Source organism: Lepidochelys olivacea (genome assembly GCF_965140295.1).
Source record: "Lepidochelys olivacea isolate rLepOli2 genome assembly, chromosome: 11".
NCBI classification, from domain to species: Eukaryota; Metazoa; Chordata; order Testudines; family Cheloniidae; genus Lepidochelys; species Lepidochelys olivacea.
The window spans coordinates 79,094,301-79,112,903 of NC_140421.1; the positions used below are offsets into that span (position 1 = coordinate 79,094,301).

The window sequence follows — 18,603 nt, forward strand, 5'->3', positions numbered from 1 at the left end:
ACTGGTTACTTAAAAGCCATTAAGCAAAGCTAGGAAAGTGGAGTATGGTCACACCACACGTTTTGCTAATGGACACCTATACTGGTATATAGTGCTAAAGGCAGTCAGAATAGACTGGAAAAATATATGTGGGATATTTATTGGTTTGGGTTTCCTGTACCAGGAACTAGAAGTTGACTTAAAAATCACGTCCACTGGAACTCCATGACATGCTGTTCTGCTTCTCCTTCACAAGGAAGAGTCCAGGTCAGCGGAAGAGTCATACGTCCTCACAAAGCTTCCCACTGAGCATAATTCGTTTTACTGGGGCAGTTTCAGGCTTCAGTGGCGCTCCTCACAGCACCACCCCTCAGTACCGAATGTTTGCAGGATTACACCCCTAGGTTGCAAAAACAACGCTAGGTTTGTTGCATCCTTGTCCAAGTTAACGTTGTGCATGTTCCAGAACCACTTCTCTGTACCTGGACGCTGCTCACGGTGGACAAGACATGCTGCAAGTCAGGGCTGAGGCAGCTTGGCAGTTATGTGGGGAAGTGTGCACAGCCCTTGCTCCTGCTGCTGGGTGACCTCGACTTGCACGTAAATAACACCAAGCACACGTTAGCATTTGGTCTCCCAGCTCACCTGAAACTGTAGTATTCATGTAGGGTGCTCCAGACAAACACACTTAGCCAGGCATGCTTCAGTCTGGGTGTGAACACGGAAGACACCACAAATGTTTAACCAGCACCTAATCCAGGCAAAGATCAGGGGCTCGTCCATCCAGGGGAGTTAATAAAGCTGGTTTGGCTCCCAGAGCTTTTGACTCTTCTCTGCTCTCCTAGGGCATGCTGGAGCCTAAGTGCCCAGCTTCGAGGCCAAGGTGTCAATGTGTTGGTAAAGATACACAACCACCTGATGGGCCCCACCATTGATTGGCCCCAAATTGCCCCTCTATCCCCACACTGCCTGAGAACATCACCAGGTTCACTGTAGGACACTGACAGAGGATTAGGATGTCGGGGGCACCAAACCCATTCTGAATCCGTTCCTCAGTAGCACAAAGACTCTGCACAGGGCTGTACCTCTTTGGTAAAAGAGTTTGAAAGGACTTCTACCCTCAGCCTGGAGCTGTTCCGCACAGTGATCTCGCTTGCCCCCAGACTGCGTAATTCGGCTAGTGGAGCCCAGCACTGACAGCTGTGAACAGCTCTCGGTATGCTTTGCTGAAAGGATGCGTCATATGTGACTGGAACACAACATAGTAGAAACTCTGAGACAGAGATCTCCCAGTGTACATTCAACCAAAGAGGAAGTGAGGCTGGTTTGGTTTGGTTTTGCTTTATCCCTGCTGATCAGCCACCCTTACAAACAACTAAACAAGCCTGTGTAATGCTGCTTCTTTTTGCTGCATCGCTGGGATGGGGCTGGTGGCTCCTTCCCCTCAGCATTCAATCACAGGCTAGTGTCCCTGCCTAGCTATTGTTCCTGCCACCTCTAAGCTCTTCCAATGGACTCTTTCCAAATGCTGTCTTGGCTGGCTCTTCTCCAGCTCCCTTTAGGGTCCCTTTCAGCATAGCTTCTGCCCTGGGCAGGCCTCAGAGACCACTCTCCACGATGGCTGCTCTCCTGGACCTACCTCTGCCCATCTCCCTGAGCTAGGTCCAGGAGAGCAGCCGCCATTCCCATAGGGCTGGGAGCAGCACAGATGTTCATTGGCTGCTCTCAGCTCTGCTGGTATAAGCTGCATTGCAGAGGAAATGGACACACTGAATGCAGCATAAAAGAGAACTTGGTTTTTACATCCAGGCTTTCATGTTTTCCGGTTACTCGGCTCCAGCCACAGCTGTGGAGGGAGGGCCCACCTGCTGCTGTAAGAAATGACACACAGAAAGGTGGTTTACCACTAACAGTGCAGCTGTCAAAAATTAACAGTTCAAACAGATCCAGAGCAATGAATGAATTGACTCATGCCGGGGTGCGCTGGGCTGGTGCTGCAGTCTGGGAGCGCCTTTGGTACCTCGCTCAGGCACCAGGCACACGAAAGGAAAACAAGCAAGCAACGTCACTGACTTGCAATTACAGCAACACTCGTGAAGCAAAGCCAACCCCAAATCTCTGTTGCGCCCTTTTTGGCCCTCCAGCGTCGCTGGACTGGTCACCCTCAGAGAGCCAAGGTCACAGACGGGGGGGGGGGGCAGGGGTGTTACTCTGGTTCCTCAATGGGAGACTCAAGAGGACCGTTCACCTTAAAAACAGGCCTCTACTGACCAGCTCCACTCAGCCAACCTCCCTCTGGAGCCACTGGGACCTGGGCCAAGCATGGGCTGCAGGATCGGGCCCACCTCACACAGCAGCGTGAAACGTACATGCTTTAAGGGCTAGCTCCGACGCTCATTGAAGTGATGAGTCCTTCCATTGCCTGGGACCAGGTCTGCCGCCTTATTCAGGCCGAGTGGCCCTTTGTCCTGAGAGTAACGCCATGCGTTCCATGGGGCTAGTCCTGGGGTAAGGTACCGCTCGGCTGGTGTCGAGGGGGCAAGGTCAGGTCCTTCGTAGGTGATGCACTTGCCCTCCAGGAAGCGAGGGATGTGCCGGCCTCTCCCTGGGAGGGGTGGGGGAAGGTGCCACTGGCCTGGGAGGCAGAAAGCCTGGTGGAGGCCAGGCTCCTGCCATGTCCCAGCCCCCTCAGGTCACATGCGCATGTCTCCGGCACGGCGTTGGAGCAAACCACCAGGCCTGCCGCCAGCTGCTGCAGGATCCTCAGTCTTGTGAAGCTGTGCATAAATAAACGCCTGCTCTCATGGGAAGCTAGTGTAAAGCTTTTGCTTCGACTCCTGCCTGGCTAGCCTTCGGCCGCGTGCACAGGCTTTCCTCTGCGCGCGAGCCGTGGCCGCCCCAGGGACAAACCGCAGCTGCTGTTTCCTTTCAGACACACGCGTCGCCAGAGCTGCTCGGGGCAGGAGCATAAACTTGGCGCTGTCTCACAGAGGACGCCAGGCCCTCAAGGCCATTGGGATGGAAGAGCAGGTAGCCGCACTGCCGACCTTTCGTCAAGCACAGGTTTCATTTCAGTTGCTGGCCGGCCGGGACAGCTCCAAGCCCTAGGGACAGGCCGTAGCTGTGCTTCTCCCTAACGTTGCCCGGGAGCCGTTAACACACCAAAGCCGTCCACTGGCACGGCCTCCTGAGATAATCGCCACTTCTCCTGCACGCCGGGCACTCCTCTGCTGCAGGGCACGCGGCCAAGGTGCGGGCAGCCTGGCAGGGCGAGTCCCGTGTCCCCTGGAGCAGGCGTGCGGGGAGGCCATGCAGCTGGCGCTCTGCTGTCGTGCCAGGGGACCTAGAGAGAGAGAGCACCGGCTCTTCATGGCGGCTATCTGGGCCGAGAGCCCTCGGAGGAGTAAGGACGGGGGGAGGGCAAGTACGATGCAGTCAGTGGAAGCATCATCCCTAGAAAGCCAGGTGTGGGCAGTGGTGCTAGGGAGCAGAACAGTGGGGCTGATTTTCAGGTCTAGGCCCCAAGCCATCCAAGGATAAAGCTGAATTTTCCCATATATCCTCAGCCCAGGGCCTGCTGCAAAGGCCATGGAAATCAGAGCCTTTCCACAGACCTCACTGGGCTTTGGCTCAGGCCCGCAGCGTGCCATGAGCTCCGCACAGCCCGCTTGACTGCAAGCCCTGCCCCTGCCGCGTGGGGTCTAACTGCAGCTGCTCAGGCTTGTGCCCTTTCAGATCTGAGGGGAGAATAAAGCCCAGGTCATACACAGCTCATACCCCAGTGCAGCACCTTGGCTTGGATTCCCACACAGGCGCTGGGGGCTTTACGGACCTTTTCTGGCCAAACCAACTTGCCAGGGATTCTTATTAGAAGGAGCTGGCAGCTAATTGTCTCAGTGAGCTGCAGCAGTTTTATAGCGTAGCACATCACACATTGCCAGGGCTGGATTAGGGATCCCTGACTCGCTGGGCTGGGCCTAGGCCCCATTGGACTTAGTGGGCTTCAGGGAGTCACACACTGGCCCCTCAGCCTCACTATTGGAGCTGAAGGTAATGGAAGTCTCTTCCCTTTTGATTTCAGATTGTGGCCAAAGGCATCCCCATGCGGGCCAGGAGGATACACACGCCCTCGGGAAAAACATATTCCATCCCCTATGGAACAAAGAGCCAGGTATTTTCCTTCCACACATGCCCTGGGGGCAGGGGCCTTTGTTTACGTTCACCGGACCGGACCGGTGTTACAGCAATGTGTAATGCTCAGTGATCGCATCCAGCGTGTGTGGACGAAAGGATGCCCTGGGGAGTGAGTTAAGAGTAATTATGCACAAAACCTTCCTTATCCCCCTCTCTGCATTTTCCATTGCACCCTGTCTGGCTGGGGCTGTGCTCTGAGCCCTCAGGGAAGGGACTGTACACCATTAGCACCATAATGGTGGAACAAAGTACATATTTTGGCTATTTTGCCTCTAATGCAAAAAATATCTTGTGGCCAAGGGACACTGTAATGTTTTTTATAACCATAAAACACAAATATTTTAACTCCTCTGGGTCCTCACAAAAACTGTCCCAATGGTTTGTTTCTCACAATCCAACTGTGTAAACGTGGCCTCAATTCCCTATGCCTTGCAATCCCACCTGGGGGCCCACCCCATTCCCATCTCCTCTCAGCCACCAGCCCTGACACCCGGTTTTTCTGCTCCACCACATTCTCCCTCCCGGCTTTCCCCACATGCAGCCTCCCTGCCTCACCCAGCATTCCCTTCCCCCAGCCCTGCTGCCCCCTCCACTGCCCCCCACAGCAACGAGAGCACTGCTGGAAGACTGTGTCCAGTTCTGGTTGAAAAACTGGAGAAGGTTCAGAGCCTTGTCTCACCTTCAGCAAGACAGCTCATGTGCTTACAGTTAAGGACTCATGTCAGTGTTTGCAGGACTGCTGCCTATCATGTCATCCTCCAAACATTTTTTGCAAAAAATGCTTCAGAAATACTCACTTCCTAAAACTGTTTCCCTGCAGTACATTCTCTCTGTGGACAGAGCAAATTTAAACAAAGAGCTGCTAACAGGTAAGTGTCCTGGCCTTTATGGAGTGCTCCTAGGCCCTTTTCACTTTGTCCTACCTAAGAAAATCTAGGGTTGGACCAAGGATTTAAAGTAGGGCTGTCAAGCGATTAAAAAAAATTAATCGAGATCAATAGCGCAATTAATCGTGCTGTTAAACAATAACAGAATACCATTTATTTAAATATTTTGGATGTTTTCTACATTTTCAAATATTACAAAAATTACAAAATTAAATATTATTTCAAAAACTACAGCACAGAATAGAAAGTGTACAGTGCTCACTTTATATTTATTTTTTATTACAAATATTTGCACTGTTAAAAAAACAAAAGAAATAGTATTTTTCAATTCACGTCACACATCTACTGTAGTGCAATCTCTTTATCATGAAAGTTGAACTTAGAAATGTAGAATTATATACAAAAAATAACTGCACTCAAAAACAAAACAATGTAAAGCTTTAGAGCCTACAAGTCCACTCAGTCCTACTTCTTGTTCAGCCAATTGCTAAGACAAACAAGTTTGTGTACATTTACGGGAGATAATGCTGTAAACAAGAAGCGGGCAATGTCACCTAAAAGTGAGAGCAGATGTTTGCATGGCACTGTTATAGCTGGCGTCACAAGATATTTACATGCCAGATGCGCTAAAGATTCTTATGTCCCTTCATGCTTCAACCACCATTCCAGAGGACTTGCTTCCATGCTAATGACAGGTTCTGCTCAATAAAGATCCAAAGCAGTGAGGCCTGACACATGTTCATTTTCATCATCTGAGTCAGATGCCACTAGCAGAAAGGTTGATTTTCCTTTTTGGTGGTTTGGGTTCTGTAGTTTCTGCATCGGAATGTTGCTTTTTTAAGACTTCTGAAAGAATGCTTCCCACACCTCATCCCTCTCAGATTTTGGAAGGCACTTCAGAGTCTTAAACTTTCGTTCGAGTGCTTTAGTGATCTTTAGAAATCTCACACTGGTACCTTCTTTGCGTTTTGTCAAATCTGCAGTGAAAGTGTTTTTAAAACAAACAACATGTGCTGGATCATCATCCGAGATTGCTATAACATGAAATATGTGGCAGAATGCAGGTAAAACAGAGCAGGAGACATACAATTCTCCCCCAAGGTGTTCAGTCGCAAATTTAATTAACATATTATTTTTTTAATGAGCATCATCAGCATGGAAGCATGTCCTCTGGAATGGTGGTTGAAGCATGCAGGGACATATGAATCTTTAGCGCATCTGGCATGTAAATATCTTGCGATGCCGGCTACAACAGTGCCATGCGAACACCTGTTCTCACTTTTAGGTGACATTGCCCGCTTCTTGTTTACAGCATTATCTCCCATAAATGTAAACAAACTTGTTTGTCTTAGCAATTGGCTGAATAATAAGTAGGACTGAGTGGACTTGTACGCTCTAAACCTTTATATTGTTTTGGTTTTGAGCTCAGTTATATAACAAAAAAAATCTACATTTGTAAGTTGCACTTTAACGATAAAAAGAGATTGCATTACAGTATTTGTATGAGGTGAACTGAAAAATACTGTTTCTTTTGTTTGTTATTTTTACAATGCAAATATTTGTAATCTAAAATAATAATATAAAGTGAACACTGTATACTTCGTATTCTGTGTTGTAATTGAAATAAATATATTTGAAAATGTCAAAAAATATCCAAACGTATTTAATAAATTTCAATTGGTATTCTATTGTTTAACAGTGTGATTAAAACTGTGATTAATTGCAATTAATTGACAGCCCTAATTTAAAGGCTATGGTGCTGTAGAGACATAATATAGATGCTTCCTGCATCAACTGAAGGGGTTTTTCCATCAGTGTAGGCAATCCAGCTCCCCAGGGAGCAGTCGCTAGGTCAATAGATTAATTTTTCTGTCGACCTAGCCATGTCTACACAGGGGCAGGGTGTGTGTGTGTGTGTGTGTGGGGGGGGGGGGTTAGGTTGGCTTAACTAGGGCACTCAGGGCTGTAAAGTTTTCACACCCCTGAGCTACAGAGCTAGGTTGATCTAAGTTTTAAGTGGGCTAAGTTTCCATGGTTTCCTCTGGAAATGCTGCTCTGGTTCTCCAAGAGTTCTGGGTCTCTTCACGATAGTCAGAAGCCACTAACAGAGTCTACAAGTACAGACTAACATGTAGCTTTTGAAGACACGTCTCGAATAATACTTAAAACTTATCTAGAGTGTTTTTTATCTGAAAGTCGAAAGGCATTTTACAAACATTAACCCCCCAACACACCTCTATGGTAGGAAAACACTGTGCTCAGTTGACAGAGGAACAAACTTGGACTAGAGAGAGTAAGGTCCAATGTTACAAAAGTTGCTACAAACTTTGGGGTGCCTCATTTTGGGGCTGCCTAATTGTCTCAAACTGGGTGCCAGAATTAGCAGGTCCTTCTGAACATTTGGCCCTGAATTATGTGGCCAGGCTCTCACTCCCACTCTGTGGCTGCTGTGGAAGTCGGCTTTAGGATTCCAAACTCCCTGCGTTCTGGTCTGGCACCTAGAACACATTTTAAGATGGGGATGTAAGGGAGAAACCAGCAGCAGCATTTAAAACAAATGTGGCTCTGATATGTAAATTTGTTTTAAGGACTGATTTCCAGAGCACTAGCTCTGAGAGAGAGCATCCTGGTGCACATGGAAACTGAGCCCACAGATTAGACGTTCATTGAAAAACAGCTGATATCACGGGGGATTTTGATGGTGTGTGATGTTGAAGATTGGGTGAGATAATTTGAACTGTTCCTAATTATCTGCTTTGTGTATAAATAAGGGGAAAGTTGACAGGAAAGCTAAATAACCCATCTCTTCAGTGTATTTGCATTCTACTGAGTCCAACTGAACACTGAGTTTGGAGTGCAACATGGAGTGATTTAACAACATTACTAGGAAAAAAGTCATTACTTGCAGCATGTTACAAAGTAGTTACGTGTCAGCCGTACAGCTGGGTGGCCACATTCTGCCCTTGGATGCATGCACATATCTCCCGTTGGCTGCTGGGGGGTCACACAGGCCCAGTCTCTGTGATGATTCCTATGCTGCAGGGACAGGAGTCATAGCGGTATCTGAAGATTACCATTGTCTCGGTGAACAAGAATATTTTGCCTTGATGTATTGCACTTAGTAAATACTTTTCACAAGTTTTAACCATAAAATCTCGCTCCCTCCCTGCCCCCGCCCACAGAAGGAATCTAATTTGATCAAAGAGATGAAAAGGGCGCTCTCTGGGATAGCTGTGTGGGCTCGCTAAATCCATTACATTGAAACTTCTCTTCTCTTCACAGCTGCTGAGAAGTACCCCAACGCTAAGTTGTACTTTGGACACAAGCTGCTCCGCTGCCACATTGAATCAGGGCTATTAACCTTACAAGGGTAATGCAGGCCCCATCCCTGAGAGTGCTCTCTTCAGAGAGCTTTTGCCTAATAATTAATCAAAACAAACAACTGGGCAAGGCTGTTCTGAGCTGACCCTTGACGTCAGGTTTGTGAAGACTCAGACATTGCAGCAGTTTTCATGAAGAGTTTAAAAGTGCCAAAGCATCTACATCAGCAATGAGCCAGACACATGGATTTATTTGTTTGTGCAAGTAACAAACATGCTTGTCTTGCCACCTTTAGTTTTCCATCCATGTCCTGGCTAGACAGTCTCCCCTGAGGCAAGGTGATGACTTGGTTTCTGTGACCTGGCAGGTTTGGATCACACCCCGGCACCGTCAGCGTTGAACCAGTCCGTCAGATTTATGATGTGTTTGTTCTCCTGTGAGGGGATCTTGGTGGCCATTGCGCAAAGGTGGCTGCGGTGTCTGTCTGGGTATTCAGATACACCCTGTTCTAGCTGAGCGTGACGTATCGTATGGCCCCGCATGGCCCTGAAACACTGGCGGCTGCTGTCAGCACTAGGTCACCCTGTAAACAGAGGCCTTTTACACAAAGCTGTGGAGACTAGTTCACAAACACCATCTTTAATAACCTACAGACTAAGTCCTTACTCCACCCCCAGAGCTTATTAACTGATGGCCGGGACCTTGGGGTTCCACGCTTTGCTCTGCAGCATGGGGCAGAGGCTGCCTGCGGGGATCACCTGGGCATGTCACCTCGTCCACTGCAGGGCCTTGGGTACACGTGGCACCTCGCATTCCCCTGGTCACTGCCTGTGGCACACAGGAGTTTAGTCTCCTGAGGCCTGAAATGCTTTGGTCTAACTCAAGTCACTGAGCTCAGGACAGGTATCGGGGTGAAATGTAACAGCCTGTGATAGGCGGCCAGGCTCAATGGCCCCATCTGGCCTTGAACTCTATAAAATCTACGTTGATCAGACAGTCTCTTCATACACCTGAAGGCTAAACACAGCACCCAAAAATCAAGTCCAAAAGAGTGCTTAGACACCTCTTCAGCAGAGAGCAAACGGCCCATCTACCCTGGCCACTGGTGCTGTGGGAGTTCACTGGTCCAGGCCAAAGTCCTGCAGCCTCATTTTAATAGTTTCTCTTGTTTTTCAGACCTGACCAAACACCCATGGAAGTCACCTGTGACCTCATTGTGGGATGTGATGGAGCCTTTTCTACAGTCAGAAAGCCGTTCATGCGGCAAACTTGCTTTAACTACAGCCATGTGTACATTCCTCATGGGTACATGGAGTTGACCATCCCACCCAAGGATGGGGACGTAAGTAGCCGCCCTCCATCCTGTGCTCTGCTGTAACACCCTGGTCCTTGCCACAGCAACCCTCTAGAAATCCCTTTTAAGAATGTTGGCTCTGGGGGAGGGATGGGGCTGGTCCTGCCTCTCAGAGCTATTATTTCAGGCTCCCTGCAGACTCAGGCAGACATCACTGCAATGTCCCTGTTTTCAAGATTATCACAGGATCCATAAGAGCTGGTAGAACCAGTTAATCTTGGCTTTAAAACAGGTGGTAGCACAAGGCAATTGCTTGTTAGCACAGGACTTGCAAACAGTGAGTATTTGGGCTCTGCTCAATGCCCGAGCATCCCTGGGGGGAGACCTTAGAACCCACCGATGCCCCTCTGCACGCCCTCCTCTCCCACCAGTGCTTGGAATCAGACGCAGCTTTCACCGAACCGACAGCTCCTTTCATTTTGGGGGAGGGCTCCTGCAGTCAGTCTCTGATGCTGAAGGAAAAGGGAAGGGAGTGCTGCTGTGGCTCTGGGAAGCCAGTAAGTGGTGATGTCAGCAGACAGTCTAGGACACCACTAGGGCGGGGCACTAATGATAGCAAATGGAGGAAGAGTAGGGTTGCCAGGCGTCCGGTTTTCGACAGTCGAAAAGGGACCCTAGCAGCTCCGGTCAGCACCGCCGAGCGGGCCATTAAAAGTCCGGTCGGTGGGGCTGCGGCGCTCAGACGGGCTAGTCCCTACCGGTCCTGGCTCTGGGGCTGCAGCAGGTCTGGCACCTAGGCCGGGGGGTGGGCCCCACAGGGCTCCACGCGCTGCCCCCTCCCCAAGCACCGGCTCCACACTCCCATTGGCTGGGAACCACGGCCAATGGGAGTTGGGGGAGCGGTGCCTGTGGGCGAGAGCAGCACGTGGAGCCTCCCACCTCACCTAGGAGCTGGACCTGCGGCTCACTGCTTCTGGGGCGCAGTGCGGAGCCAGGACAGGCAGGGAGCCTGCCTTAGCCCTGCTGTGCCACTGATTGGGAGCCGCCCGAGGTAAGCCGGTGCCCCAACCCCCTAGCCCAGCCCTGAGCCCCCCCAAACCTGGAGCCCCCTCCTGAACCCCAAACCCTTCATTCCCAGCCCCACCCCAGAGCCTGCACCCCCAGCCAGAGCTCTCACCCTCCCCTGCATCCCAACCCCCTGCCCCAGCCCAGAGCCCCCTCCCACACCCTGAACCCCTCATCCCCAGTCCCACCCCAGAGCCTGCACCCCAACCCCCAGCATCAACTCGCAGTCCCCTCCCACACTCAGACTCCCTCGGCCCCACCCCCAGCCTAGAGCCCTCTCCTGCACCCCAGCCCCCGCGGCCCCACCCCAGAGCCCGTACCCCCAGCCCAGAGCCCATATGCCCTCCCACAGCCCAAACCACTGCCTCAACCCGCAGCCCCTTCCCATATTCCGAATCCCTCGGCCCCAGCCTGCCCCCTCCTGCACCCCAAACCCCTCATCCCCAGCCCCACCCCAGAACGTGCACCTCCAGTTAGAGCCCTCACCCCCTCCCGCACCCCAACTCTCTGCCCCAACCCCAGTGAAAGTGAGTGAGGGTGGGAGAGAGTGAGCCACCGAGGAGGGGGAATGTAGTGAGTGGAGGCGGGGCCTCGAGAAGGGGCAGGGGAGGGGTCTCGGGGCAGGGGGCGGGGCTAGGGTGTTCGGTTTTGTGCGATTAGAAAGTTGGCAACCCTAAGGAAGAGGCAGGAGTGAGTGGGGTGGGGATGATGGGGAAACAACCCAGCTTGCTAAGGCTTTTACCACCTGTGAAATGGTGCAGTTTCCGTCTACCCTGCCTGCCTCTCTGCAGGGCTGATCTGTGGGTAATGGGCTTGCTAAAGAGACACTGACCAGTCCCTTCCTTTCAGTTTGCCATGGAAGAGAATTACCTTCACATCTGGCCCAGGAACACCTTCATGATGATTGCGCTGCCTAACCTGGTAAGAACCCACCACGGCCATTCCTTTCAGGGCACAGGGACGGCTCCAGGCCTGGCTCCTGCAGAAGCTCTGGGGGCAGGAGGGGGCTTGGGGAGATACACAGACCCTAGCGCTGCCATGGTGAGCGGGGTGGACTCTTTAACTCAGGGAGGCTCACAGACTGAATCCGTGCTCTGCTGCTGATTGGGGCCATGATGGGGTGGGGAGAGGTCTCTCCTGGTTGTGCCCCATTCCCACGTAAAGGCCAACCACAATCTGACCCTCTGTGGAACAGACCAGGAAAGTGCAGACCCTGTGTGAAAGGGCCTGACCCCCAATTGACACAAAGCTGGGCCTGGCGGCAGTGCATAACACACGGCTAGCAAGCGGTCTAGCAATACGCGAGTGGGGGAGGAACAGCAGGAAGTGGAAACAGCAGCCCCACAGAGGCTGGCAGGACACACCTAGCCCATGCAGATACAGCCTGGATCCTCCCTGCAGCTCATCGGCACTTTAACCCAACTCCTCTTTAGAAACTCCTGATGGCAAATGCCCGCAATGTCAGAACTCCCCCGACTGCTGCCGCCCTGTGCTGGACCCTCACACCAACCCTTCTGGTGAACTTGGCAATGGTGCCAGGTCCCAGAATGTGGGGCTGAGACTATTATGGAACATGGCACTAGGTTCAGTTCCCTTACTCCAAAGTAAGGCAGATGGAGACGAGGTCCAAGCTGCTCTCCAGAGGGCTGCATTCAGTATATGACCTGTGCTCCGCAGAAGGTCAGAGTGCTCCCTCCTGCCCTGAAAAGCTATGACCATGAATGCACATGGGCAGATGGCCAGGTCCAATGATACACCTGGTGCAATGATACACCTGGTGCAATGATACACCTGGTGCAATGATACACCTGGTGCAATGTACACCTGGTGCAATGATAAATGTTCTTTGGGTAGCTGGGTCTGCTGGGGATTCCAGCCCCTGGCACATGGGTGAAGAGAATGCTCCATAATGCGGGTGCAGACAAAAGCAAAGGGCCTGCTCCTGTTCCTTTGGAAGTAATGCAGTTTGGTCACTGACTTTGGCAGGAGCAAGCCAGAGCCAGCCCATCCTACTGGCAGAAGGCTTGGCGAACAAACTGGGCCTTTCCAGTGCCCCCTCCCTAACAGGCCTCCCCCGTCCTGCTGCACAGGACAGCATGCTCCTCCTGCCAGCCTCACCAGTGGATCCCTGCACTGATACACTCCAGCACTGAGCTCCACTCCCTCCTTTCCCACTTCTCCCACTCTCTACCCACCCCCAATTCCCCTGTACCGCACCCGCCACCACCTGCCCCACCAAGTCATGGCCATGACCAATCTGTGCTCTAGCTCCTTCTCCCCCCTTTCCTCCCTGTCTGCGGCTTGTGTGTGCTCGGGGACAGGCCTGTCCTCGGCACTTGGTGCATGCCGAGACCGTTGTGGGCGCTATGAGGATACAAACAATCCATGACAAAAGCAAGACGGGAAATGGGGCAGCTGTCGCAGTCTGTAAGGGACTGCGGAAGACTTTGTTACAGCCTAGCTAGGGAACTTCCGCTTTCTCGAGGCCGCCCGGTCACTGCAGGCCATGGAGAACCACCTTGAACCGGTTTTAGGCCGGTTGTGTCTGCCTTGCATGGCCTGTTGCCAGGTAGCGGAAAGCCCCTTTAGGGAAGTACCTAATTATATATTCACAAGCTGTTTCTGTGTACTGCTTGTTATGGCTCGCTGTTCACCCCTTCGTCAGACTCCATCCCAGGCACAGCTCCGGTGTGCTGGCTTCTCCGCCTCCGTGACAGCAACGCTTGGAGTCCCCGTTGCGGGTGTGTCACTAACCTTCAATAAAGCCAATAAATCGCTGCTTAGCTGCGTGTGGGTCTCGTTTTCTCAGAGTACCTCTGCCGGCCTGCGGTGCTTCGAACACCTTGGCCCAGAACATAGTCCTCACCCCCTTTCCAAGCTGAGCTGTTTGCCTCCCTCGCTGGGTCACCGGCTGAGCTCTGTGCTGCATCTCCAAGCACACAGGGCTCATCTCGACCCTCTCAGCATCTCTTTGCATTTCCCTTTCAACCCACAGGATAAGTCGTTCACCTGCACGCTCTTCATGCCCTTCGAGGATTTTGAACGGCTCACGACAGGCGATCAAGTGCTGGATTTCTTCCAAACCTACTTCCCGGATTCAATTCCCCTCATAGGAGCGTAAGTGTTATTTCTGGTGTTTCTTTGTTAATTAGTGCACTGCCGTAAAGCAACAAGCACATGTCTAGCACTCGAGTGCTCACGTGGGGCTGGTGACTTCATACTCTAGTGCGGATCAGCAGGGACTCTGCCTCAAGTGACAAGTACAGGACGTTACAGGTTCGTTGGGAGTGGAGCTCTGTATTTCTCTAGACACCAGATATATTGCAGAACGGATGGGTAGGAGAAGAGACTGAAGTCTGATTTGTACTTCCAACTGGCATAACAAGATGGAAGGTCAGGCTGCCCTTCACCAGGTGATAAGCTATGCTGTCTGTAGTCATTAGACCACATGCCACTCTCACAGCCAGAAACAGAACCCAGGAGTTCTGATTCCCAGCATTCAACTTAAATCTACCAGTTACGTAATCCACTGGCCAGGTGTCGATATCACATATCCTTCTAGTGACTGGCCAGGTGTATGTCACATACCCCACTGGACCATGTTGGGGATAACAGCCTCCTACTGCTAACAATTAATGCTTTAGCTCAATGGTAGAGGTCGGAGCTCTGGATCTGAAGGCCCTAGGTGACAACACGTGTGAGGGCCATTTGGCTGCACATGATTGAATGTCTGCTTTGTCCATTTTCCTTTATTGAAAACCTAGAAAGTCACTGTCCCAGCCTGGCCCATTACTGCAGCGTAGGGCCATCAGTCTGTAGCAAGCAGACCCAACCACAAGGTCCCATGTGCTTCCAAGGTAGCTGGATCTGGGCAGAGTCTAGTCCCCATTCCCAGCTCTGGGTCCATAACATACAGTCCCAGGCTCTGACCTCTTTTCTGAGCCCATCTTTGAGACATGGAACTCGGGGTTCCAGCCGCTCCAGCCTCTGGAACCAGTGCCTCAGATCTCCCGAGCCCCCCAGAGCTCCACCTTCCTGTGGTCACTCTGGCTTCTAGCTTAACCCCTTCAGGGACAACATCGCAGGAAAGCAAGGAACAGGGCTTAGCCAAGGACTGGCTTAACCACCGTCATTGTATTCGTAAGCACTAATGAGTTACAGGTCTTCAGAAAATAAAAGTTCTGAGGTACTCCAGACTGATCTCACCCCTCCTGTGAGTCCGAGGTGTCTCCATATTTCAGGCTAGGCAGAGTTCCTCCTCTCCTGTGTCTCTTGCTTGCAGGTGGTGATGGTCAGCGGCACCCCACCCTTAAATAGAGTCTGTTGTTTTTTAACCATGTGCTCAGTGAGAAGGTTCCAGCCCCCTCCCCAGTCACGTTTGCCCCATCTGTGTAGAAAAGCCCATTGATCCATAGGGGTGAGCCAGTAGTTGAGAGCCAGTCAAGCTGATAACCCCAGATTGTGGTCTTAGTGACTTTTCTGTGAAACTCCTTTTCTGGGCAGTGCAGCTCTTTGGAATGCCATTCAATAGGCTGCCTTGGGCAAGTTTAGACAAGTTCAGCACACAATACGAAGTGGAGAACACAATTCATATGGACATGTGCCACTCTGGCACAATTACATACAAAACCCACCAATGTCCAAAGAACATTGCAAAGTCAAGCTCTCCGAAGGTAGGAAATGCCAGAATTAAGGTCGCTGAGCCACCTTAATTCATCCCCCTTGTGCATGTGCATTACGACACAGTCATTATTACACAATCACATACCGTTTTGCAACAAGACCTTTGCTTCATTCAGTGCCCAAGGATGGATCTGCTCAGGACTGAATCCGGGCTGTGCAGTGAAGGAGGCTGGTGCCTGTAGGACCCTGTCTCATTTGTTGCAGAAGTTGGAAGGTGTGTAGTGAGTAAGTCAGGGATTGCCAGAGGAGAAGGGACAGTCTTATGGTTCAGACAACTGCCTTCCATCTCTGACGCTGCCACAGAATTTCTGCGTGATGCTGTGAAACCAACCTTGTCACCGGTGGCCACTAACTGCGTGCTCCTCATTCGCTGGGTGGCCAGTTTGACCCCCTGAGGGCTGATTATCAGAGGTGTCATTTTTAAATCCCGCTGGGCTGGTCCTGACATGGCCCTTTTGCTAGCAGAACAATGAGATACGTGACACCTGTCGCTGACTCCAATATCCCCTAACTGGGTCCTGATTTCCAGAGAAGTCAGTGTGATGTGCATCCTTGCTGCCACCTACAGACCAGTCTCCAGCTTTACACAGCTGCCTTCCGGAGAGACTAGTGGGAGAGCGTGAGTTACTTCATCAGAGAACATTTTCCACACTGGCCACTCGTTTTTCTCCCGCAGTGGCGGGGAGGCACTCAGGTTCTGTGGTGACGAGTGGCAAGAGAAGCTCCTCAGAGAATGAGGGAATGAATATTTCTGTATTCAGAGCCCGGGGGCACTAGTGCACTGGGAACGAGGCAGAAACAACACACTGAAGAACACGAATAAAACAAAGCATTGAATTCCTGCCTCATTCCCTCAGCAGAGTCTGCCCTGAGCACTGAATGAGGCAGGGGCCCTGTGGAAAAGACAATGGGCCCGGTTCTCAACTGCATCCCTTTTGTGATCCTCAGGTGGCACAAAGGGGCCAAAAGGCAGCCGAGAGTCCGCCCGGCATAAGGGATGCCCGACTTGCCCTCTGCACCATCCACTCCACTCAGCCCAGAGCAGAAAGGGCGTTATGGGCTCCAGCTGCACTTAGGGTCCCATTAGCTGGTGCAAGCCAGAGCAGCCTGCTGGGGCGGGTGTGTCATGAGAATCAGGGGAGCTGTAACCAGGCCAGATTCTCTCCGGCAGATTCAGAACTGGCCCCTTATCCGCCCTTCGACCTACCTGGCCGTGTGGAAGAGTCGACTCATGGCTGGGGCACCCCCTGGTGGCTGAGCATGGGGTAGCAGCTCTTTCCTCTCTAGCACCCTGGCCCGTGGTTGCTCTGCCCTGCAGTGGTCTGCCCCTTAGGGTGACCAGATGACAAGAACAAAATATCAGGACACATGGCGGGGGGGGGGGGGCATCCACAGGCTCACGCCCCCACCAGGGCCGGCTCTCGGTTTTGCTGCCCCAAGCAAAAAAAATAAAAGCCGGAGTGCCGCCGAAGCAAAATATCGGGACAAATGGCGTCCCGACCGTACATCGGTCGGGATGCGGGACAAACAACTAAATGTCGGGACAGTCCCAATTTTATCGGGACGTCTGGTCACCCTGCTGCCCCTCCTCGTGATTTGGCTGTCCAGCCAGGTCATGTTTTATTTCCACCCTGTCCATTCAGGGTAACAGAAAGTCCAACACCCTCACATCAGGTTTTAGAACCACAGGGCCCAGAGCCAGGCCCCAAACACCTTCTCGTCCCAGGGCTTTCAGAAGTCCCTATCCCCTTGTATCAGGGGGATTTTCATGCCACCTTCCCTGGCGGCTGGTAGAGGGACCCAGGCCCCCCTTCCCCTCTGGGTTCCAGCCTAGGAACCCTGCAGTGAGCAGGCACTGTCTGTCTCTTCAAACCCATCCCCTGCTACCTCCCTGGGCCTCTTCCTACCAGACCTCGTCAGCAGGCCCTTCCCAGGCCCTGTACCCCTGTCCCTGTACCCCCTCAGGCTCCCTGAGCTTTGGGACTGCACCCCTCCCTCCAGGCCACAACTCACAGTCCTCCAACAGATCCCAAACCTCAACCCTTTGGCTCTTCCTGGGCTGGAGCGTCAGTCCTGCCCAGCTACTCTGCTCCTTCCCAGGCCTGGCCTCTACCTAAAACTTGGCTGACCTAGCTCCGTCCCTCAGGGGAAACCTACCCCCCTGAAGAGGTAACTCAGAGCAGACACCGCTGGGTTGGCAGAGAGTCAGCCTAGCACCGGCCTCTCATGGGAGGGGATTTACCACAGCGACAGAACACCCCTCCCATGGCTGTAGCCATCCCCTGAGAGACACGCCCACCCAACCGCCTCCCTCCAGGGTGTTTCCCTCCAGGAACTCTTTCCGGCCTTGTATGGAAGTCGGTCTCCTTTCCAGGTGGCCCTGCTGACTGACCTACTTAACACCCCTCTAGGTGCCAAGGGCTAGGTTAGCTGCGGGCTGACGCACCCATTAGCCCTCAGGACCCGGGTGGTGTATAAGCCTAACGCAGGCCCCCATCAGCGCAGTATCTGAGTGCCTTGCCATCTTTAATGTGCTTATCCTCACAGCTCCCCTTTGACAGGTGGGAAACTGAGGCACAGAGAAACTGAGTGACTTGCCCAAAGTCACACAGAGAGCCTGTGGCGGAGCAGTGTATTGAAGCTGGATCTCCCAGCTACCAGCCTGATACCCTAACCACTGGACCCTCCTTCCCCACTGGCAACGTCCCTCACCCGCTCCTGAGTTGGGCAGATCTCCCAGTGCAGGAGGGCCCATGGGCCAGCCTGCGATGGCATATTTTGGGAACTGGCACAGGCTCCCCTCCTCTTGGGGGCAGCAGGGCCCCCTCAGGACTTACCTCAGCCACAGTGGGTGTCTTTGCTTGACTGGGGTGCTTGGCCCAGCGCACCCTCCTCCTTCTGCGCTAGGGAGTCATCAGCTGCACTGGTGACAAGGCTGCCAGGGCAGTGGGTCCTGGTGCGAAGGCCCATCAAGATGATGGGGGCAGCTTCTGGGAGTAGGAGTAGGCACTGCAGTGCTCAGTGTCACCACGCCTCACTTCCAGGGGCCTCAGAAACCCCAGGAGCGTCCTGCAATTCCCACAGCCCAAGCGAGGCACCCAGGGTCCTACACGACACATAGAGAGAGACAGGCGCCGGGGCGGGCGTCCATAAAAGGCCACACGCAAGGCGGGCGCTGCG

The 18,603-nt window shown here is 52.5% G+C and overlaps 1 protein-coding gene across 3 annotated transcripts in view; it reads left to right on the forward strand.

Moving 5' to 3' along the window:
• KMO (kynurenine 3-monooxygenase) overlaps positions 1 to 18,603 on the forward strand; it is a 46,012-nt gene that overhangs the window by 9,410 nt on the left and 17,999 nt on the right. For 2 of the 3 annotated variants that reach the window (XM_084644038.1, XM_084644036.1), the window contains exons 3-9: positions 2,912 to 3,009; positions 4,061 to 4,150; positions 4,994 to 5,042; positions 8,343 to 8,430; positions 9,558 to 9,723; positions 11,590 to 11,661; positions 13,736 to 13,857. In XM_084644038.1, coding sequence (XP_084500164.1) covers positions 2,912 to 3,009; positions 4,061 to 4,150; positions 4,994 to 5,042; positions 8,343 to 8,430; positions 9,558 to 9,723; positions 11,590 to 11,661; positions 13,736 to 13,857 — 685 coding nt within the window. Of the gene's footprint in view, positions 1 to 2,264; positions 2,488 to 2,911; positions 3,010 to 4,060; positions 4,151 to 4,993; positions 5,043 to 8,342; positions 8,431 to 9,557; positions 9,724 to 11,589; positions 11,662 to 13,735; positions 13,858 to 18,603 lie in introns of those variants that run through there. The other variant, XM_084644037.1, reaches the window with a different exon arrangement.